We start from the raw sequence: 23379 nt of genomic DNA on the forward strand, positions 1-23379 counted from the left end.
TCTCAATAAAATGGCATAGATTGCATAATGTATAACTTTGATTCTTATTTATCTGATCCATTTCCCCTTTTTTTTTTGGTTGAGTTTGGGTCTTCATTTATTTGATCCATTTTCAAGTTACAAAAGAGAAAGCCATATGTATGTATAGATAGACAAGGTTTTTTCAATTGGACTTCAGCCAATATGAATATGTTGGAACTATATATTTTGTAATGAAAATAGATTAACTATAATCCCATAAAGGACTCTACTGAATCATTAATTCTTTTGCCCAACCATGACCCCTAGTGAAGGTTGGATAGTACATTCAATTTTAAATCAAATGTATTAGGTAAATTTAGATATTGGTAAATCACATCATTAGTTGAAAATTATGTGTATTAAGAAAATTCAGATATTTGTAAATTGCTTTTTAAATAAAAAATCTAGTATTTTTGCTTTTGGAATAGATAAAATTATGACATACAGACTATACAGTTTACCATATATGACAACAACTCATTTTTTAATTCTTAAATCTTAACAAGTTCATTTTTTCATCATTATATATAATTGTATTTCATAGCATCAATGTTTCAATAACGAACTTTTGAGATGATTCAATCTATGAGGTAAGATTATTAATTATGAGAATACTCAAAAAATATGGAAATCTTAATTTTGTCCCTCACAGCCCAAATTCATACTAGTCACTAAGTAGTTAGCCAAAATTGTGAAAAGTATGGGTCATCTTGGATACATTCCAAAAAAAGAAGTCCTTATACCAAAAGATGCTAATCCTTGTGGCCTTATCAAGCTAAATATCAAAATATATAGAGTTGGCCCTAATCGATGTCCAATTGTCCATTAACAGCAGATCCCCCTATCACGACCGCACCACGCACTTATCTTATTGAGTTATTGGTCCCCTTGATAAGCCCCTCTCCAATATATCATATAAAAACGTTAAAAGTTAAAACTGAATCTCTCACACTCGCCCACTCGCACTACTATTATCCAGAAAAAGAAAAACAAAATTAATAATAACACAAAATTAGAAAACAAAAAACAAAAAATACAAGCACAGCACGTGGTGGCTTCCTATATATACCCTCCCTCTACCTCTCTCCTCCATATCAGCTCTGTTTCTCAGATCACTCCTCCCTGTCTCTTTCTCTGAGCTTAAAATTCATGATCAAATACTCACATTTTGTCCCGAGAATAAACCCTAGCTTCTTGAACCTTCTCTGAGTTTTATAACCAAAACCTAAATTGATTTTCTTCTTCTTCTCCTCTGTTCTCTCTCTCTCTCTCTCTGAGTTTTGCTTCGGCGCTGGTGCGGTTCGGAAGAGGAGGCGGCGGCACCGAGCATTCAGCATCGTCGTAGAGACTTCTGCTGTATGTCAGTAGATTGCATAGAGACGACCTACTGTGGTGGAATTGGCGAGCTCGCGAATCCCTTGCAATGGCCTCAGCTGCGAAAAAAACGACGCCTTCTTCTTCTTGCTGCTTCCCCTCCTCCGTTTCCTCCTCCGCTCCCATTCATCGCAAGGCCTCCAACGCCGTCGTTTCTGCCTCCGCCGTCGTTTCAGATTGGACCGTCGCTTCCGCTGCCTCTGCCTCCGAGGATCGCCGCGATGATCAGCGCCCCAAGAAGATCGCCATGGCGTCCTTGATTCCTGAACCTTCCGTCAATGCCTCCACCACAGGTATATATGTTTACATTTTCTGTAAATTTTCATTCATTAATTCATTGCTTCCAACATGTATTCACGAGATTTGAAAATTTGGAATTTCTGGAATCAATTCGCCTATAATGTGATTTTCTTTTTCTTTTTCTTGTTTTCTTAATTTTTTGCAAGATTTCTGATATGCCTTTTTCATATCTAAATTCGGTGAGACTCGTATTTCTGGTATTCCTGTTCTCTGTTTGTCTTGTTGAGCTAAACTAAAAGAGAAATGACAAAATAAAAAAGGCAGGGAGGGAATGCTGAAGATCAAGACAGATTCAAGCTAATCTGTTTTTTTTTTTTTTTTTTCCGAGTATGAACTATTAAATTTTATGCTGCCTGATTATCTCGGTTTATTTGAAGTACTTTTTGATACTCTAAGTGAGAAAGTGTTTTCTGTTTCACTTGAACTTTTAAATTTTATGCTGCTTGAGTCTATTACACTGCTTGTGTAGGCATCCCAATCATGCTCAGGCCTCAATCAAGGCATCCTTTGGACCCTTTATTTGCTGCTGAAATCTCCGTGGCAGTAGCAACCGTCAGGGCAGCTGGAGCTACGCCAGAGGTTGTTAATTTCACTATTGACTTGTTTGTTAATACTTTTCTTAAACAAAATTCTTATTTGGTTGAGACGGTTGGCTGAGTAATAATTTTGCCATTCCAGGTCAGAGATAGTATGCGTTTTGTTGAAGTGGTTCTAGTGGAACCAGATAAACACGTGGTCGCATTAGCAGATGCGTATTTTTTCCCCCCTTTCCAACCATCATTACTTCCCAGAACCAAAGGTGGACCTATAATCCCAAGCAAACTTCCTCCAAGGCGAGCTAGACTTGTTGTTTATAACAAGAAGTCAAATGAGACAAGCATATGGATTGTTGAGCTGTCAGAAGTACATGCTGCTACTCGAGGTGGACATCACAGAGGAAAAGTAATATCATCACAAGTTGTTCCGGATGTTCAGCCTCCCATGGTATACTATTTTTTTCCTTTTTATTTTCTGACACATGAACTTGTTTTTTTGTTTTTGGTAAATAACAGTTGGACTTGTTTTGGAAACCCAGGTCATACTAGGGTACAAAAAAAAAAAAAAATTGAACTTGTTTTGTTCGCTTGTATGACGTCAGTTTTTATGTTAATCGAAGATTAATGCTTGATGCTCTTCACTAATGATGGTTTTTCAACTTCACTAAGCTTGATGCTTTATGCTCTTCACTAAGCTGAAGAAAAACACCAGTAATGATAGAATAAATTCTACAAATTTATTATTATTGATACATGCAGTGTTTGCTTTTCCCAAACTGGAATTTTTTAAAAGGTTCTCAATATATGATAAATTTCAAATAGTTGCATAGTTATATGATATTTTTTGAAATCCCCCCCCCCCCTCCAAAACTCCAGGATGCTGTGGAATATGCTGAATGTGAAGCTGTTGTGAAAGATTTTCCTCCTTTTAGTGAGGCAATGAAGAAGAGGGGTATTGAAGATATGGACCTTGTGATGGTTGATGCGTGGTATGTAATCTACATTCAGTGATCCTGTGCAGGTTTGTCAGCAGGTTAATCAATAACATCTGGTGTACATAATGTGCTGCAGGTGTGTTGGTTATCATAGTGATGCTGATGCTCCTAGTCAAAGACTTGCCAAACCACTGATATTCTGTAGAACTGAGAGCGACTGCCCAATGGAAAATGGTTATGCACGCCCAGTTGAGGGCATCCATGTTCTTGTTGATATGCAAAACATGGTGGTGATAGAGTTTGAAGACCGTAAGCTTATTCCCCTACCTCCAGCTGATCCATTGAGGAACTATACTCCTGGTGAAACAAGAGGTGGCGTTGATCGAAGTGATGTAAAGCCTTTACAGATTGTTCAGCCTGAAGGTCCAAGCTTTCGTGTCAATGGCTACTTTGTGGAGTGGCAGAAGGTAAATTTTGAATTGGTTTCTTAACTTGTATTCTTTTTTATTAAATTCAGAAAGTCAACTAAACATTCTGGTTTGGCAGTGGAATTTTCGTATTGGATTCACTCCCAGGGAGGGACTGGTTATATATTCTGTTGCATATGTTGATGGTAGTAGGGGGCGAAGGCCTGTAGCCCACAGGTTGAGTTTTGTGGAAATGGTGGTGCCATATGGAGATCCAAATGACCCACATTACAGAAAAAATGCTTTTGATGCTGGGGAAGATGGCCTTGGTAAAAATGCTCATTCTCTAAAGAAGGTTTGAAGACTAACTCTTGGCTCAATTTTGGTCATATATGTTTTCTTTTTTAATATACTGTATTCCCTCTGATTTAATTTATTAATCCATGATGGGCTTAAATTAAACTTCCATCACAGGGGTGTGATTGTTTGGGCTATATCAAATACTTTGATGCCCATTTTACAAATTTCACTGGAGGTGTTGAAACAATTGAAAATTGTGTGTGTTTGCACGAAGAGGATCATGGAATTCTGTGGAAGCATCAGGACTGGAGAACAGGCTTAGCAGAAGTGCGCAGATCAAGACGACTAACAGTGTCTTTTATATGTACTGTGGCTAACTATGAGTATGGATTCTTCTGGCACTTTTATCAGGCAAGTTTAACACTATATTATTTGTTTGAATAATTTGTTTACTTTTGTTTCTATAATTATTAACTTTCCCAGTGTCCCTTACTTCTCTTTTTGATAATTAATTTAGCTTCCCATTAGAATTCTTGTGTGATTCTTTGCACTGATTGAATTGTATAGCTTAGGATACCGTGAGAATTTTGAATTATCTCCCAACTGTATAATGTGAACATTTTCTTACTTTACTTTAAATGTTAGTTCCAGCTCCATTACGGGGTTTTCATGTATTTTTCACTTGCTTATCTTTTAGAAGTTATCTGCGTTTGTTTCTCACTGTTCTTTAGCCTACTGGTGAAGCCAATGTCAGCTTCATTGATATGCAAGTCATGCTGTTTGCAGGATGGTAAAATTGAAGCTGAAGTTAAACTTACAGGAATACTCAGCTTAGGAGCACTGCAACCTGGGGAAGTTCGAAAATATGGTACTGTGATTGCACCAGGGCTATATGCACCAGTTCATCAACACTTTTTTGTTGCCCGTATGGATATGGCTGTTGATTGCAAACCTGGGGAAACTTACAATCAGGTATGCTGCTTAAAGTCTTACAATCAACTATTGTGCTTTAGACTTGAGAGTTCTCTTTTTAAATTTTTTTTTTTCCACTTTTCTCTTTGTTTGGCTTATATACAAGTGCATGAAAAATCTTTCCCCAGTGAATTTCTGGCAAAGTGCATGCAAAAGCACATTGCAACTCGGATTATAAGAGTAACCCATAGATGTTTGAGGACCACACCTGCACCCATTAGATCACTAGTTAGAAGATAGATGTGGTTTAAATTTAAAATATCTTACATTACACCAGTTATACCAGCTGCTCTTTTTCCATATAGAAGCAGGTATTCCCTCTATAGAAACTGAGAAGCCCTCCTCTAGAAGTCTAAGATGTGAAGTAGGAAGAGACTATCCTTCCTCCACTTTTTTTGACTGCTTAATCTTTATTACTACTCAAGAATTATCCAAGATATTTATTTATGGGAATGGAGAATGAATAAGAAATTCTGAACTTGTCTTAGCGCCTGGTCATAACATTTTCGTGAGAGCTGCAAGTCTGTAACCATAGAATTTTTTTGGTGCGTTGTAACCATAGAACTTTATTCCATACTGCGGTGACCTTAACTCCATTGTTGATTCATATATTGACCAATATTTGAATTCCCATAAACATAACTATTGATGCTTAATTACTTCCTAGTTAGATGACTTCAGATTTTTTTGGTAATAAATGACTTTGGATTTTACTTAGTGTTATATGTAGTTATGATTAAGCATGCGATTTAGTCATTATTGATTTAAACAAATTGCTTTTCTTCTATTGTATAGGTAATAAAATCATATTTTTTTCCCCTAATTATATACTGTAGGTTGTGGAGCTGGATGTTAAAGTTGAGCAACCTGGGGAGAATAACGTCCACAACAATGCATTTTATGCTGAAGAGACACTTCTCAGAACTGAATTGCAGGCAATGCGTGACTGTAATCCATTGACTGCTCGCCATTGGATTGTAAGGCATCCTTACCATGGTTTTTCAGCTGGTCCTGTTCAATGATTTACTATTGTTGCTTAAGATACGAATATGTGACCTAATTCTGGTCTCCGATCACACTGTCCCGTGCTGATTGAAATTTGTCATTTGTTACTTTTTTTTGGGGCGTGTGGTCAGCGTGGGGTCTACATGTTCTCCTTTATTCTAGTACTTTGAGAGAAAGCAACTTGGGTTGTTATTGATTGACTGCCTTCTTATGGTACAGGTGAGGAACACACGAAATGTTAATAGGACTGGACAGTTAACAGGCTATAAGCTCGTACCTGGTTCAAACTGTTTGCCATTAGCTGGTTCTGAGGCCAAGTTTTTAAGAAGAGCTGCTTTCTTGAAACACAACCTTTGGGTGACACCATATTCACGTGATGAGATGTTTCCTGGAGGAGAGTTTCCTAATCAAAATCCACGCGTTGGAGAAGGATTGGCTACATGGGTTAAGCAGAATCGATCTCTGGAAGAAACTGATATTGTTCTCTGGTTGGTTTCCCTCTCTGATGAGTTTTCCTTGTGTGTACACACATTACAGAAGCAATTATCTATATTTCATCTAAAATGATAATTTCCATAATGACTGTTTAAGGCAGTAGATGTTACTAAGTAACCTTGATAATTGCAGGTATGTGTTTGGAATAACACATGTTCCTCGGTTAGAAGACTGGCCTGTCATGCCGGTGGAGCGCATTGGGTTTATGCTTATGGTATTATTCACCCCATTAATCATTTAATCTTGTTATGCATCTTTTATGATCTGCAATGCCTGATCCTGCTACTTTTATTAATCAAGTTTAGCATCTGATACTGCTGGTTTTGTTGATGTTAATTGTGATTGTGGGTGCAGCCTCATGGATTCTTCAACTGCTCTCCTGCAGTGGATGTTCCACCAAGTACTTGTGAATTGGATGCCAAAGACAATGATGTCAAAGACAATGGGGTTGCCAAGCCAATTCAGAGCGGCTTGCTAGCAAAGCTTTGAAAACATTTTAGCTGTTAATATGATGTTTGCTTACTTCCAGTTCATTTGGGCTTTAGGAAAGAAGTTACCCTGTCACTTCCAATTCAATTGGTCTAATGAAAGAAGCTCGTAGAACACACATTCTTTTTTATTTTTTATCAGTCTTTGCTTTGTAGATAAGCAATGAGTTCATTATTTTCTGATATTTAGACATTAAATCGAGCTGTGTCCCTTTTGTCTGATCATTAAAAAAGAATATAAACGATTACTAAATCTATCTTTTAAAAATGAAACTATATTCTATTGTGCGTGTGATCTAGATATCTATCTTTTATGAATGAAACTTTATTCCATTTAATTGTGGATGTGATTTTGATTTGTACTTGTTGGGTTGGTCAATTGAATGAATCGCTGACTATTAATTTATTAATAAATTATTCTGTATTTGGACTTTGCTTTGCTAGACTTGGTTGGCAAGTCTTTCAACAATCCCGCGTCCGGGGCTGGAAATTGTCCGGGTCATGACTGGTAAGGTCTAGGTAATGGACTAAAAGCCCTCCTTTATGCTTTCCTAGTTCCTACGCTTTCGCGGTAACTCTCCCGTTGAACTTTAAACTCAATATACCAACGAACTCTTTCATGCTCCATTTTATAAGTCCGAATTTCACAACTCTTCCATCATCAAAACACTTGAATTTCATGAAACACTTAATTTTACTTACTTCTACTACTCCCCAAACCCGATGGCTATTCCAGACTATGAGGAAAACAAACTCCAAGAGGAGCTTTCACTTCCTCTTGTAGTAGCGGCTCGGGTCATTAAATCGGCCCGAGATGCGGAGTCATCAGTGCTGGATTGCGCTGAGCTAGCCAAGCAAGTAGACTGCCTCTCCCGGATGCTCCGATCTCTGGTCCGAATCGCCGCCACAACCCGGTCCCTTTACCAACGACCCGCCCGCCGAATCGTCGCCGACGTATCCAGAAACCTCGCACGAGCATTAGCCCTGGTCCGCAAATGCAGTCACAGTGGGGTCCTCCGCCGAATCTTCTCCGGAGTTTTATCCATAACCACCACCGCTGACTTCAGAAAGGTCTCGAACCTTCTGGAGTCTTCCATTGCAGACATGAAATGGCTTTTCTCGATCGTGGAGTCCGACGGAGCAGCCAACCTCTCTCTACCTCCCATTGCTAGCAACGACCCGATTCTCAGCTGGGTTTGGTCGTACTTAGCTACCATCCAAATGGGTCAGCTCAGGGACCGAGTTGACGCGGCCAACTCGCTCCTCTCGCTGGCTCGCGACAATGATCGCAACAAGAAGATAGTCGTCGACGAAGGTGGGGTAGCTCCGCTGCTAAAGCTTTTGAAAGAAGGGTCTTCTTCCGCTGATGCCCAAACTGCCGCGGCGAATACCCTGTTCAGTATCGCCGCAGACAAAAAAAGGGTCAGGATGATCGTCAACTTAATCGGAATTCCGATTATTGTCTCTGTTCTCGGCGACTCGCCGATGCGGGTTCGAGTCTCGGTGGTGAAATTGGTATCGAAAATGGCCGAGCTTGACCCGGTTGCGCAGGAAGAGTTTGCCAGAGAGAATGTAACGAGGCCGTTGCTTTCTTCGTTGTTGATGAATTCGGTTCTGGATGATCCATCGAAGCTTCACAGCATTCCTTCCCTTGTTCAGATTAACAAGGAGTTAGCCGAAAAGGGAGGCCCGCATTACTGGAAAGAGAGAGACACAGAGGTCGAGGTTGAGTCCCCTCAAGTAAAGCTTGAGCTCAATGTTGGTTGTGCTGAAGCTTTATTGAAATTGTCTAAAGGGTGTTTGTTGAATTGTCAAAAACTCACCGAGGCTAAAGGGTTGGTTTGTCTTGCTAAGATGATTGAGAATGAAGCAGGGGATTTGCAGCTCAATTGCTTGATGACTGTGATGGAAATAGCCAAAGTGGCTGAATCCAATCCTGAATTTAGACGAGTGGCTTTTAAGCCCAACTCACCGGCTGCAAAACCGATTGTGGATCGGCTTCTGAGAGTGATTCAGGAAGAGACTCATCCGGAGCTGCAAATTCCGGCGATCAAAGTAATTGGGTTGTTGGCAAAAACTTTTTCCGCAAGGCAAACGTGGATAGTTGGTCCCTTGGTTGCCCAGCTTGGTAGTAGTAGGAATGTGGATGTGGCAACTGAGGCCGCGATTGCATTGCACAAGTTTGTGTGTAATGAGAATTTCAACTGCGTGGAGCATTCAAAGACGGTGATTGAGTTGGATGGGGTTGCTTGTGTGATGAGATTGTTGAGGATGAGCACTGAATTGGGTACCAGTACCACCATTAATGAAAGGGGTCACCTGCACAGCCTGGTACTTCTGTGTTACTTGGCATTGCATGTTGGGAGTAGCAAGGCTCTTGAACAAGCTCAGGCATTGAGTACTCTTGAGGGAGGAGCTGGTTTTGGTTCTGTTGTTGTGTCTCAATACCCTAATTTGAGGGACTTGGTTTTCAAAGCCATACACCATCTCACTCTTTATCAGGATGGAAACCTACATACCATGAATGCCATAAAATAGAGAAAAAAAATTGATATTTGTTTATAAAAAAAATTATATACAGTTCGTCTGTTTCATTAACAAAAGGATTGTAGACTTTGTAGTTACTTCTCAAACAAAATGTACTGCTTGCAAATTCAAAAGGAATTGTCATGAGCTCAATGGAATGGCAAGGAAATTAACATTAATTATATAAAGTTTATGAAGAGATCAATATATTTAGGGTTTTTTTCAAATATAGTACCTAAACTTTGGGTTATGTTCAAATTTGTTACTTGAACTTTAATTTGTTTCAATGTTCAAATTTGTTACTTGAACTTTAATTTGTTTCAATTGCATATCTATTTATTTATTTTGTCACAAATTGATACTAATTCCAGTGAAGCGCATTGGGTTTATGCTTATGGTATTATTCTTTTATGACTAGCAAGTCTAGCAATGTCTGATTCTGGAGTAATTTTCAATGTAACTATAAGGTGTTATTAATTTACTAATATTATAAAACGTGGGTTGATAACACATTATTTGTTGCAACAAGCCTCTACAATTGCAATCTGCGAGTAACTTTTTCTTAATCATAAATTTGTTGTCGATTCATCCATAAACTAATAATAATAAACAAAAATAAAAAAATAATTCATTTACTTAGCATAATTATGTGTAATATTTAAAGAAGGTGTCCCAAATTCAAATTTTAAAAGATTTTAATAAATTTTAAAATTCATAGAATTCATTAAAATTTAAAGAAATTGACTGAAATTCTCATAAAATTTGTTATGTGTAAAAAATGCATTCAAATTTATCCAAATCTATTAAAATTATTCACTTAATAAAATTAATAATTTTTTTAGAATACTTGGATTTCATTAGAATTTGACTAAAATCTGAGTTTGAAATGCCTTAATTTTTTTGGATTCTATTACAATCTAAGTTGAAAATACCAAAATTTCATTAAATGTTTTAAATTTAATAAAATATAAATTGGAGACACTTCTTAATTTTTTTTGTAGACGAATTATATCTAACATATAACCATCGTAACCTAAACATTTTATAACTTAATATATATGTAAAAACTTTCAGTAAATAAAAAAGGCCTAGAAGGCTAAAATCATCACAAGCTTTATAAGTGGAATATATTAAAACTCTAACTTAACTTGTTTCATAATGACTTGAATTTACTTATTTCTTTTACGAGTCAAACTAAAACGAACCAAATTTAAACCGAATTTGATACGAGTTTAAACGGTATCCAGCAGATTTACAGTCCTATCTGGCAGAAAACAAATCGAATTTTTTTTTTTCGGCCACAAAACAAATCGAATTTAAAAAAGAAAAATAGTGACATTCTCAACCATCCATGGCGTGAGGTCCGTTAATTGTATTTTGAGAGAATCTACGTGGTCGGCTTGGAGACACTTGTACAGTTGTACCGAACAAAGACTGCATTTAGCAGTCGTCTTAGATTTTGGTTTGGTGTTTTGGTCTGGTCTGGTCTGGTCTGCAAAGTCTTCACTGTTCACTGAGTCCTACACTGAAACTCATAGTCATGGCTGCTAACCCTGACCCTGAGGAGAAGACCCTCCATGAGGAACTCTCACTCCCAATCCTACTCGCGGATCGGGTCATCAAATCCGCCCAAGAGTCCGAGTCTTCGAAGCAGGACTGCGCAGACCTCGCCAAGCAAGTCGACCGCCTCTCCCAAATGCTCCGATCCGCCGTCCGAATCGCCGCCACGACTCAGTCCCTCTACGAGCGACCCGTCCGCCGAATCGTCGCCGAGGTGGCCCGAAACCTCGACCGGGCGCTGACTCTGGTCCGCAAGTGCAAGCACAGTGGGGTCCTCCGCCAAGTCTTCTCCATAACCACCACTGCCGACTTCCGAAAGGTCTCGAGCCTTCTCGAGTCTTCCATCGGTGACATGAAGTGGCTCCTCTCGATCTTCGAGTCCGACGGCGCCAACCTCTCTCTGCCTCCGATCGCCAGCAACGACCCGATTCTCAGTTGGGTCTGGTCGTATATATCCACTATCCATATGGGTCAACTCAGGGACCGAGTTGAGGCTGCGAACGCGCTCATCTCGCTGGCTCGCGACAACGAGCGGAACAAGAAGATAATATTCGACGAAGGTGGGGTGACGCCGCTGCTAAAGCTTTTGAAAGAAGGGTCTTCTCCCGATGCCCAAGTCGCGGCGGCCAATGCTTTGTTCGAAATCGCTACGGACCAAGAAAGGGTCCGAATTGTCATTGACTTGAATGGAATTCCGGTTATGGTTTCGGTTTTGGGCGATTCGCCGATGCGGGTTCAGGCCTCGGTGGTAAAATTGGTGTCGGAGATGGCAGAGCTTGACCCTGTTGCGCAGGAAGAGTTTTCTAGAGCAAATGTGACGAGGCCTTTGGTTACTTTGTTGTCAATAGATACGGTTCTGGATGATCCGAAGCTTCAACCGGGTAAGCCTAGCATTCATTCCCTTGTTCAGATTAATAAGGAGTTAGCTGTAAAGGGTTCAAACCCGAATAGCCGTTCGTCTTCCTTTTCAAATCATTCTGATGGTAGTAGTAGAGGAGGTGCACATTACAGGAAAGAGAGGGAGAGGGAGGCTGAGTCCCCTGAGGTAAAGCTTGAGCTCAAGGTTGGTTGTGCTGAGGCTTTATGGAAATTGTGTAGAGGGTGTTTGTTGAATAGTCGAAAAGTTACGGAGACTAAAGGGTTGATTTGTTTGGCAAAGATGATTGAGAAGGAAGTAGGAGAATTGCAGCTCAATTGCTTGATGACTGTGATGGAAATAGCCGCAGTGGCTGAATCCAATCCCGAACTTAGACGAGTGGCTTTTAAGCCTAGTTCTCCAGCTGCAAAGGCAGTTTTGGATCAGCTTTTGAGAGTTATTCAAGAAGTGACTAGCCCGGAATTGCAAATTCCTGCGATTAAAGCAATTGGGTCATTGGCAAGAACTTTTCCTGCAAGGGAAACGCGGATAGTTGGTCCCTTGGTTTCCCAGCTTGGTAAAGAGAATGTGGATGTAGCAACCGAGGCTGCTATTGCATTAGGGAAGTTTGTGGCTATGGAGAATTTCAATTGCGTGGAGCATTCGAAGACAATTATTGAGTTTGAGGGGGTTCCTTCTCTGATGAGATTGTTGAAGACCACCGATCGTACCAACGAACGAGCTCACATGCACTGCCTGGTACTGCTATGTTACCTGGCATTGCATGTTGGCAATAGCAAGGCTCTTGAACAAGCACGGGCATTGAATACTCTCGAGGGGGGAGCTCGTTCTGTTGTAGCTCAATATCCTGATTTGAGGGATTTGTTTGCCAAAGCCATACACCATCTTACTCTTTATCAGGCTGGTGGAGCTCACCCCCACAGGCAAACCTACATACCATAATGTCTCAGTTTTGGCCATGTGAGTTTATCCTGTATTTGGAACATAGAGAGAAACATATTGATACATTGCCAACAAAACTAATCCAAAATTCAATGATTTGAGAAATAGTAATTTGTAATATAGATTGATTGTCCAAGAACTGTGCCAGCTGATCTCTCTGACTAGGTGAGTGGATGTATAGGCATGTATCTGCAATCTGTTGCACATAATTTGAAGGAACTTGCTGTTTTGATAAAGCACCAAATTTTTGTTTCTCTATCTTCTAATCCTTGGTATGTATGTGTATTAAGATATCGGTTTTTGCCTTATTTCTCTGAACAAACAATTATCATTCAGTATTATAGAAAAGCCCCTTGCAGTGATATTGATTCTATTTAGCAGATTGCCACTTGTTAATGAGGTTCTAGCTTACTACTACTTCGTTACCTTTGTATTTCTCATTTTGATGAGCATAATCAATCTTCTGGAAATAGAGAACAGCTGTTGAGTCTGTTGGGTCAGTTCACAGCATTGTGCTGATCTGATTTAGAGTTTTTCTAATATTACCTTTGATTCAGTGATTCACATAGAAACTAAGTGAGCAATTATTGTACAGCAAATTTGCTGCATACCTTCGGCTTGTTGGCAAAACAATTGTTTGGTCTGCGTCGAGGTAGATAGTCTTATTGTAGTCATTCCTCTAATCAATGTATATGGTTTTAATGCATTTCCTTGCCTACTTTCTTATACTGTACCGTGACTGCCTCGTCTTTGCATAGGCTGTGCTCCATAATGGTTTGGCGTAGGTGGAAATGGAACGACACGTTTCAAGTATTTCTCTTCTAATATAGTTTGGACATATTCTTGAGCTTCTAAAAAGCTTCCAATATATTTTATAAAATCTTCAACAGTACATAGATGTTCTCAATAAGTCTTAAGTGTCCCCCTCGTTTATGTCCAACATGTTGTATGATAATGTTTTACCCATACAAAGCTTTTCCCTATGTACACCATTATACTCTGTTGTCCATGCAATATGCCTATGCCATTGTTCTCTCCAGACTTCATCTGTATATTGAGTCTATAGTTGCTAGTTCTTGGCCTATTGCTTTCATTGGCCTTCACTTAGGTCGAGGACTTATTTGCTTGCACTAAATCTGTAAATCCCTACTTTTTTGTTTCATATTTGCATCATCTCTCAGTCTCACTAGTATAAGCCAAACTTTACTAGCTTGATAGCCTTGATTTTGTTACTTCTGGGTTTTCCATCCAATAGGACCTCCTCTTTCTGATCATCCCTGGAAGGAACCTGGTTTAATTGCCCAAGTCACAATTTTTTTTTTTTCAAGTAATCTGCTCCCTCTGCCAAGAGCTAGTAGGGAACAGTAAAACCCAAAACGATGAATAAGAAGAATAAGAAGAAATATAGCATGGTGGAGTTGCTTTAGTTTTAGGAAGTTTACTGTGGGAATTGGAAATATAGAATGAAGTTTCCAAAGATTCCATGTTTTTGTGGCTTTCTAGATCAGCAAGAATATCTTGTCTGCTACTTACCATACCTGCTGGAGTTAGTTTTGTTAACATTATACTCTAGACGTGTCGTTTTTTCATCAATAACATAATTAAAACATGAAGTAGACAATAACGATATGTCATTTTACACACTTAAGAATGTTTAAACAAGCAACATGCCCTTAAAACTGTTTAAAACTGTATTCAAGACCCACCCCAGCAATAACTAATTGAAAATTACCAAGGAAATTAAAGTTGCAGTTCCAGTCTCCCACCTACCTTCTCTAAAGTCTAAACTAAGCCATGAACCCAAATTCCAACTGAGAGGGACAGCTATTCTAACCTTCCCCTATGCAGAGCAGACAATCATTAAACATGTCATTAGTTGTTCCTTGATTCAAACCACGAAAGAGGCAACCAATAGAGACATCAAACCACCTTCTCAGAGTCCTCAGTTTGTAGCTTAATTATCTTTGATGAGAAGCTATGATGAAACTTTAGAAATAAGCAAACACTTTATGCTCTTTAAGTTTCTTACCCTTTCATATTTAAAGTCGTTATGATTACTAAGCTACACTGCAACTTAGGTAGTGTATGTAATTGCAGCCTTCAACAACATGTCTGTACAAGAGCCTATGATTTTGTCGTATTTAATTTTGTTTTTGGGTTTGTAGCTTTAGCTTACATCAGTAAAACTGCCTAAACCAGTATCATAAATTAGACCAAGACTATCATAAGCATGCCTTCTTTAACCTGTAACTTAATTTTAAGCATCATTAATTAGTGTCTAATTAGCTCTGCCATGGGTGAAATTTGAGCTCAGAAGTGAATATAGTATATAACTATGTATATATGCTGTATGTATGCATAACTGGCCAGACTGGCTTGGTCAAGCAGATTACATTTTCAGATCCTCAAAGATTTTGTGTGCCAGATTCATAGGTTAGTCCTCAAAATTTATCTTAGGTAGGCATCATTAATGTGTGCCAAAACAGGCAAATCAAGTGGAGGACCTCAAAAAAGTTGGATGCAGGTGCATCCTCTCATGGATCATTGGGTCACCTTTTTGCTCTGCAGAAATCAAACCCACCTGAATGTAACATGTTACGTGTAAGGCTATTGACTCAAATAACTAGAATGAATTAGACCAGCCACTATGTCGGTGTGGTTTGTACATTTGGTTTTTCTTAAAGAGCTCTCATTAGCTAAAGCATGCCAAGAAAGACCACATGCCTAACACCCCTGTTTGACCAAAGAAAGGGGTACCCTACATAATTAGTACTTCACATCTTTGATTTTTACCCTTTTCAACTTTACTTCATGAGAAAAAAAGTACACTGCGGGGCAGACCATATATCTTTATTTGGATTCATGAATTTCCTTTTGACCCCCCTCTAGTACAGTAATGTCGGTTCACTTGAGCTTTGTGTTTTGCATGTAAATGTAATAAAAAACATGCAGCAGGGACTTGATTTAATTTAATTTCAAATTATACCCTAACTTGCCTACATTAATTATATTCTTCCATCTGAGTGTGAGGGTGAGAAAACATCTTTTCTTAAGTGGATTTGATTTGATTGGTTAATCACATTCACTGCTGGTGTAACAGTTCATTAATGTTCGGACCCAATTTGAACCTGAAGGAAGAGTAAGAAGCAAGCAACTTCTGTGAATTCTAAACCATAAGAGAAATTAAATTATTGAAGATAACTGATGTTAATTTGCATTTAATTAATGTCACCACAATGGGGGTGAATTCTTCCCTGTTGTTTGAAATTATGGGGCATGCAGGACCACCAGAGTCTGTTGATGTTAAGACTTTAACACACCACTATACCATAGTCTTGTACTCTTGTGTAATTTATTGGTCATCAATAACTATCGCATTAATTCAACTACATTTGATAACACTTCTAGAATTACACATGTGGATTTGTATGAGGTTTTAGTAACTCGCAAAGTCTCTCTAAGTAGTTTTCATCCATATATTATTCAACGATATTTCTTGCACATCTGCAAAGCGAAATGAAAATGACTGGCCTTACCATACAGTCTTTCGGATAAGGCCATGTTAGCATGCATGGGGTTTACAAGTATTGGAAGATTGTTAAAAACATGCATATAATTAAGCAACTAAATATTATAAGCTGCCATATTGGGATCACCTGAAGGCATATTGCAAACTTGCATGTGAGAGCTTAATCAAGACTCATTGTCCTTGCCATATTGGGACTAAGGCATATTGGCATATAGACTTTGGCATATGGGGTCGTCTTCGTCTTTGCCTTTTGATTTTGTCATTTTGGGTGACGCAAAAATATGTGTGGCTCATGTGACCTTATATTATGTTATGCAAGACGTTATTTTTTAAATGTGGCCGGGATAGTATGCTATTCTCCAGAGCTAAGCTTTTGCTGATGTAGCAGGCATATATATATATATATATATCTCTTGGTCAGCAATTCAGCATATATACAAAGTCAGAAGTTCATGCATGGACTCCAATGCATGACTTTTGAAGTCATATATATATGGCGCTGACTACAAAGTAATTATAGAGCGCCCTCGAAATTACACTATATGAAATCAATCAGTCAAATGTGATTAAACAATTTGGACCATTTCTATTTGTCTTTATGAAATGCTCTCTCTGCTCTCTCTCCAATAATGCAGATGAGATGGAGGAGGATGCTAGCTAGGCCAGCCAATTTTAGCCTTTTGGAAGGACGCGACTGAATGCATGAAGGGTCTGGACCCTAGACTCTGGAGCCCTCACATCACACACACACATATATATATATATATATATTCGCTACAGAATCAGCATCTCTCTAATGACATACTATATATAGGCCCCCCTACCCTAATCTTCTTCAAAAACTCTGCCAGCTCTTCAATTATATATCACAATCTAGACTAACCCCACATCCCATATATTAATTTCTATAAATGTATGTTACAGTATGTATGTATAATTGTATATGGCACGTTCAATGTATAATGCTTCATACAATTTAATTAACAACAATAATGAGCTTGGTATGGTCCTGGAGTTCATAATACGTATCATAATTACTTAATAGCTTGTTTGGTCCTGCAGTTTAATTTGTGGGTTCACAACAATTTTGGCCTAATTAAGCAGGAAAAAGACAGACAGGAACTTGTAAACAGAAATATTATAATCAATGATAATTAGTTAACCCACATGGAAAGATTAGGACCACAAGAAGAAGTAATTACACTCTTGATATTATTATTATTTCAACTTTTTTTCTGAAAACAGAATACAGAATATTATGCTGCTGCAAAATAAAGTTTAAAAACTTAGAAAAATCATCTAAGATCATACTTATTACAGCCTGGTCGATAAAAAACAAAAAAAAATCAGAAAAAGAAAATATAAAAAAAAAATCAGAAAATATCTCAAGCCTTTTTCATCAGTAGGAATTCCCCTGTTACTATCAACATCTATGTGTATTTGTTTAAAATCCCAACCCAAAAAAAAAAAAAAATGGAAGAAAAAATTAAAATTGAATTTACAATTTTCAGTTTTCAAATATGCTGGAAGCAGCTGACATCAAAGTTTGCACCTGTTAGATCTTCTGATAGCGACGTTAATGGAAAGCTACTGAAATCTACTGAATTTTGATGCCCTTCTTCTTGCCATGATGAACTGGTCTTCATTATCAGCTCCTCGGATTTTGGCCCATGGGCCTGAAACTGAAACAAGGAGTCCAATTTGTGATCACTGGGGTCCCATGAAAATGCTGCATTATTTTCCACTAAGTTGTTGTTGTTGTTGTTCATGTGGAAGTGCCCAACTGCAGCATAGCTGCTAACGTTTGAGCTGTTGCTCGAACTCTCCTTCACCTCATTATTCATGAAAAATGAGCTCAGCCTCGAACCTGAATTATCAGAAAAGTCTGTGCTGGACATGGTCCCGTGGTCCGAATTCGCCAAGCTTGGCATTGAAGCAAACCCAAAGTTGGAGCTTGTCTCATAACTATTTTGGTTTTGGTTGAAATGGGGTCTAATATTGTGGTATTGGGTGGTGACAATATCTGAATTGTACCCAGATGGATCCATACCTGTTTGGAACTCAAAATAAGACAGAGAATCAAAGGCTGATGATGATATTCTTGAAGCTTGTGTAGTACTTAGTACTCCACCATCAAAGTAATTCGAATCGTTGACAAGAAATGTTGGCCCTTGTGATGAGGTTGCCATGGTTGACACATGTTGTGGTGGCATTGGCAAAGTGGACTCTTTCAATTCTGAAGTACAATTCTTATGATCAGCATCATCTTTGAGTTGTTGTTGTTGTTGATCATGGGTTAGTGGCTTGTGAGTAGTTGGGTCAATGCCTTGCTTCATTAGCTTCTTCTTCAAACATGAATTCCAAAAGTTCTTTATCTCATTGTCTGTTCTGCCTGGCAATTGTGCAGCAATTTGAGCCCACCTGAAGAACCAAATCAAATAGTCAAATACCAAAACTAATGACTACCCATTTCTGTTTTCATATCAGAATTCATAAATTCAAGCATGTTATTGCAATTTGCTCCATAATCCTATAATTAATTAGTTAATTAATTAACCACCTGTTGCCAAGAACTTCATGGAGACTGATAATGAGATCCTCCTCCTGTTGTGAGAACATCCCTCTCTTCAAATCAGGTCTCAAATAGTTTATCCATCTCAGCCTGCAACTCTTCCCACACCTCTGCAAACCTGAATTAGAAAAAATATCAAACATTTGATAATCAATATTACTTGTTTCAGATACCAAATTTAACTGTGCTAGTGGCAGTGCTGTAATTACTTACCAGCAAGCTTTGGTACTGAACTCCAGCACCCAACACCAAATCTGGTGATGTAATTGAAGAGCTTCTCATCTTCTTCTGGTGACCAGAGGCCTTTCCTCAGCTTCTGCTTCAGACAACAGGAATGGCGTCCCATTTTTGGGCTGTGAAGGACAGACAATGATATGTGTGTGGTTTGTATGGTGAAGGAAAAAGCAGAAGGCTTAAAGTATTATAGCCGCTAGCAGCTAAAAAATCCAGACATGGGGTTGAGAATATATGTCTCTCTCTCTAGCTAGCCATGACTCTAAGACTCTCTCTCTAGCTATCCCTGTGTGTTGTAATAAGAGTGGGAAAATTAAGAGTAATTTTTCATGATTTAAAGAAAAGTGGCATAAATCATACTTAGAATTCAAGTCATGGAGAGAGAGAGAGAGAGAGAGAGAGAGAGAGAGAGAGAGAGAGAGAGAGAGAGAGAGAGAGAGGAGGAATTGTTGAATTAGCAATCAAGTGGGTTTTACGCAAATCTGGTGCTGCTTTTGCATTGGACTGGATTGGGTTTTAAGATATCTCTCTATTTCTAGAAATATAGAAAAGAAAAAAGTAAAAGTGTTATAAATGAGAACAGCTCTATAAACGTGTACTAAATAATATTAGTAGTGTGTGAAATACAGCTCTAATATGTATAGGAAATGGGACTCATAATGAAAATGTATAATGGGGTTGGGAAGAAAATATAGCTAGCTGCTTATGTTTAAAAACTCATAAACCCAAAAGGGGGTACCCTTTAATTTTCTGTTGCTTGCACAATTGGAAGACCTTTAGCACCTTAACTTAATTGAGCATGTGCAATATTATTAGTACCCATCCTCAATACTGCTCTTAATTAATCTCACCTACTTCGTATTAGTATGGTTTGGAATTTGGATACCATTTGTATCAAAAGATTTCGTAGACTACTTAATTGTATGTACAAATATAAAGAGTACAAGTCAATTACTTTCTTTAGAAGAAAAATTACTAGAACAAAGATCAATCAAGTTTTTTTTTTTTTTTTTTTCAAAAGAGGTTTAATCATACACATGAAGAGGCAAATAGATAAAAAGTAGACAATATATAATATGTAAGTGTTGTCTCACTCTACAAACTTAGAAAAAAGTAGACAATATTTAAGTGCCGCCTTCTATAAATAAAACATGATATCATATTAGACAACACTAGATCTCAAAAGCAAACTTAATTTGTTAAAGAATGAGCATATAGTTAGCTCCTACAAATATAGATTGAGTTGAGAATTTTGATTTTTCTTTTTTCACTTAATTGCTTAATTTAACTTGGAACACAGACATTCATGATAAATTTGCATAAAACAGTGTTTCAGCCATGCTTGTCAGCTTATGTATACAGTACTATGCATTTGAGGACATGAAAAATAATTAATATTCTTATAAATATTACAAAGATAATTATAAAGTCAGCCGACAGTACCAATGCATCATCAAGTGTGGGTCCCATAAGCCATTCGTATATTTGACTCATACGAAGAAAATTATTACATAAGTCAGACTAGATCAATCTTGGCCGTGCATCATGTATGCTACACAAAAAACACAAAAGCAAAAACGAAAGATTCCATTAGAAACTTATGTAACATACATAAAGAAAAAATCGGAAGAATAGACAATTTCCCTTTTTCCCCTTTTTCCTTATTCTTCTTTATATTTTCCCCCCCTTTTTGAATTATATTATTAGTAAGTATTTATTAATATAATCTTATATTAATACACATTAATCATGGTGTAACATCATCATTCACTCAATATGGGTCATGTGCTATATAATTTTAATAGTCTTAAGTAGCCATAATTAGCATTATATGATTGTCGTTGTTACAAAATGTTAACTAAGTTAGAGTCATATTATTTTACTAGACAGACTAACACCAAAAAATCACATGTTGTTAGACAATAAATATAAACTTCATATTTAGATAAAAATTACCATAATCAATGAAATTCAGATTCATAATTTGATAATACAAATATCTTATATTGTTTAGCTAAAGAGTCTTTCTAACTATATATAGTTAAAATATATACACTTATATTTGGATTCTCTGTTAATTTCTTATGTGCTAATCACATTATAATCAATCAAAACTATATGTTATATTATGTGGTTTAAATTTTTAGTCTAACAAAAGAATTTCATCTTATATAACACGCAACACGCATAAATAAATAACGGTGAAGAAAATTATTTCCGTAACCAAACTACTTAAAATAGATGAGAGTTGAAAGATAATTATTGTCCTTGATCCTTAAGCATAGACAAATCAAGAAATAATTAATGAGTTTTGTGGGGGTAAAAGTAGTAATTAATTTGCACAATTAATGGTTTCATGAATGAAATCAAATAAAGTAAGGGAAAGCCTCAAGAAGCTACCACTCCTCTAATTATTCCATGAATTAAAAAGAAGAGAATTGCCCCCACCCCTGCTACCAAGTACCCAACTGAACTTAAAGAAATGAGCAATCAAAGATCTCCCTATCTTTCATGGATTAACATAATTATGAAAGCTTCTGATCAACTAATGGTGGGGCCCGATCCTCTAGATGGCTGCCACGTAGTCACACACCATCAATGATACCGTATGAGTGACCACACTGTATAAATCTTCAACTTGAATGAAACCTCAATGATTGGAGCCTTGGAGGCTCTTCCATGACCGACAGTTACACGTGTGATGATATAAATGCCGTATAATCTTGGAAAATACGCTGCCAGCTCGACACACCCAAATACGAATAATTTGTACACTTATTGCCCCTACCTCCTTTTGTCGTTTTTTTCGGTCATAGTCGTATTGTCACAACATGTTTTTTGTTAATTTGTTAACTAATTAAGATTACAATCTCAATTATTGAAAATTTAAGCATGGAGCTTGAGAAAAATTATAAATAATATTAAAGGGGAGATTGTATTATCATATTGGGCCATGAAGATTTTGGATCACACGTGAAAAATAACTTGTTGGGATATGAAAGCTAAATAAATTTGTTAATTACATCATACATAATTGATGTTGTTAATTATTAACTGGTTTTTAAGAAAAAGAATGGTGGATTTTTGGTACATAAATTAAAGACTACTAAAGCAAATACATGATTAGTCAATTTTTTTAATTTAAATAATTTAATTAATTGAACCACCCGCGTGAGAAATACTTTTGGTGACACTACACTCATGGATCTTGCTCCTCTACCTTTTGAGGGTGTGCTCTTGCATGCCTTTCATAAAATCATGTGCATTAATATAATCCAATGGTCTAAAATATGCCACATCACCTCTCTTTTAACATAAAAAAATAAAAAATTAATTAATTAATAAATAAATAAAATAAAACCCAACCCCTACCCTTTTCCGTTGCAACACCTCCATCTCCACCCTCTTTTTGGCGACCACCTCCTACTATTTCTCTTTCATGCATTCTCTTTTTCTTTTTTTCTATAGAAAATTAGGAAAATTCCCATCAAATTTATATCTCTTTCATTAAAACCTACAAATTTCTTTTTTCTTGTATTAACCCCTTTGACTAGTTGCCAACTCACATACTTTCCATATTTATATTTTCTAGTCAGCGTTTTTTAAAATTTAGATTTTGTAAATTTCTTTTATGCCCTCAACCCTTTGTCAAACTTTTTTTTTATTTGACTATTTATTGTTAGTAACTGATGTTATTGCTTCCTAAATCTTTGGTGCTTTTAATGCTCATAATTCATTGTTTGGACTTTTGTTATTTTTAAATTTCAAATATGAATTTTTCATAAATTTCTAAACAACCTACACTAATAAAATTAGAATTATGCAATGCGTAGGAATCTACATAATATACTTTAACGCACCTACAATAAGTAAAGAATTAATTACCCTAAACTACCTTTTACTTATTGTTTTTACTCTCTAGTGCACCAATTAATTTTTTTTAATAACAAGGTAAGTTGCTATCTTGAAATATGGTCAATTGTCATTTTATTTCCTTTTGTCATTCTCTTTCTTCTCTTTTCACGTTCATCTGCTCTCTTTATCCCCCCTCCCACTATGTCTTTTTTCTCTTTCTTCTTCTTCATCTTCTTGTTCTTCTTCTTCGCAGAGCAAGCACCTCCAGGACGAACACCACCACCACGAGCAGCTCCGCGATCTGTTCGTCATCCAGCTTTGCCATTTTGCCGCTGCCCGCCACCGATTTCGATCCAATTTATCAATTAATCAAATAATTCAGATCCCGACTTTTCTCTCTGCTTATCAAGGTCTGTGCATGAGTATGTTTATGTTCTTGATTTTTTTGTTT

At 37.3% G+C, this 23379-nt stretch overlaps 4 protein-coding genes across 5 annotated transcripts; 3 read left to right on the forward strand and 1 right to left on the reverse strand.

Moving 5' to 3' along the window:
• The first annotated feature begins 1142 nt into the window (after positions 1-1142).
• Positions 1143-7097, forward strand: LOC147274722 (spermidine copper dependent amine oxidase 2-like). Its single transcript, XM_086256584.1, has 12 exons — positions 1143-1688; positions 2165-2274; positions 2374-2679; positions 3108-3220; positions 3303-3633; positions 3713-3928; positions 4048-4284; positions 4660-4845; positions 5682-5822; positions 6070-6338; positions 6478-6559; positions 6700-7097. The coding sequence occupies exons 1-12, from the start codon at positions 1445-1447 to the stop codon at positions 6832-6834; spliced, it is 2370 nt and encodes a 789-aa protein (XP_086112710.1). The 5' UTR covers positions 1143-1444; the 3' UTR covers positions 6835-7097.
• A 412-nt stretch (positions 7098-7509) lies between these two features.
• LOC147274723 (uncharacterized) lies at positions 7510-9586 on the forward strand. Its single transcript, XM_086227431.1, has one exon. The coding sequence runs from the start codon at positions 7557-7559 to the stop codon at positions 9369-9371; it is 1815 nt and encodes a 604-aa protein (XP_086083557.1). The 5' UTR covers positions 7510-7556; the 3' UTR covers positions 9372-9586.
• A 1175-nt stretch (positions 9587-10761) lies between these two features.
• On the forward strand, positions 10762-13099 carry LOC147274724 (uncharacterized). Its single transcript, XM_086257067.1, has one exon. It carries the CDS (start codon positions 10900-10902, stop codon positions 12736-12738), a length of 1839 nt encoding a protein of 612 aa, XP_086113193.1. The 5' UTR covers positions 10762-10899; the 3' UTR covers positions 12739-13099.
• Positions 13100-17596: 4497 nt separating this feature from the next.
• On the reverse strand, positions 17597-19553 carry LOC147274725 (uncharacterized). Of its 2 annotated transcripts, none has more exons than XM_086255921.1 (3): positions 19053-19553; positions 18828-18957; positions 17597-18688 (listed from the first exon to the last, which is right to left on the reverse strand). In XM_086255921.1, the coding sequence occupies exons 1-3, from the start codon at positions 19183-19185 to the stop codon at positions 17782-17784; spliced, it is 1170 nt and encodes a 389-aa protein (XP_086112047.1). In that variant the 5' UTR covers positions 19186-19553; the 3' UTR covers positions 17597-17781. The 2 variants fall into 2 exon arrangements, with proteins under 2 accessions (XP_086112047.1, XP_086112046.1); XM_086255920.1 differs by having other exon boundaries at positions 18828-18998; positions 19049-19553.
• Between the last annotated feature and the right edge of the window lie 3826 nt (positions 19554-23379).

The sequence above is a fragment of the Dryas octopetala genome, chromosome 9 (assembly GCF_963921425.1).
Source record: "Dryas octopetala chromosome 9, drDryOcto1.1, whole genome shotgun sequence".
Lineage (NCBI taxonomy): Eukaryota > Viridiplantae > Streptophyta > Magnoliopsida > Rosales > Rosaceae > Dryas > Dryas octopetala.

Excerpts from the sequence above, each read along its gene's own strand:
- LOC147274724 (XM_086257067.1), top strand. The coding sequence starts at position 10,900 with ATGGCTGCTAACCCTGACCCTGAGGAGAAGACCCTCCATGAGGAACTC.
- LOC147274725 (XM_086255920.1), bottom strand. The coding sequence starts at position 19,185 with ATGGGACGCCATTCCTGTTGTCTGAAGCAGAAGCTGAGGAAAGGCCTC. Across the intron at positions 18,999-19,048 it reads GTACCAAAGCTTGCTGGTAA|TAATATTGATTATCAAATGT; the intron begins GTAATTACAGCA and ends ATCTGAAACAAG. Across the intron at positions 18,689-18,827 it reads CATGAAGTTCTTGGCAACAG|GTGGGCTCAAATTGCTGCAC; the intron begins GTGGTTAATTAA and ends TTGGTTCTTCAG.
- LOC147274722 (XM_086256584.1), top strand. The coding sequence starts at position 1,445 with ATGGCCTCAGCTGCGAAAAAAACGACGCCTTCTTCTTCTTGCTGCTTC. Across the intron at positions 2,680-3,107 it reads CGGATGTTCAGCCTCCCATG|GATGCTGTGGAATATGCTGA; the intron begins GTATACTATTTT and ends CCAAAACTCCAG. Across the intron at positions 4,285-4,659 it reads TCTTCTGGCACTTTTATCAG|GATGGTAAAATTGAAGCTGA; the intron begins GCAAGTTTAACA and ends TGCTGTTTGCAG.
- LOC147274723 (XM_086227431.1), top strand. The coding sequence starts at position 7,557 with ATGGCTATTCCAGACTATGAGGAAAACAAACTCCAAGAGGAGCTTTCA.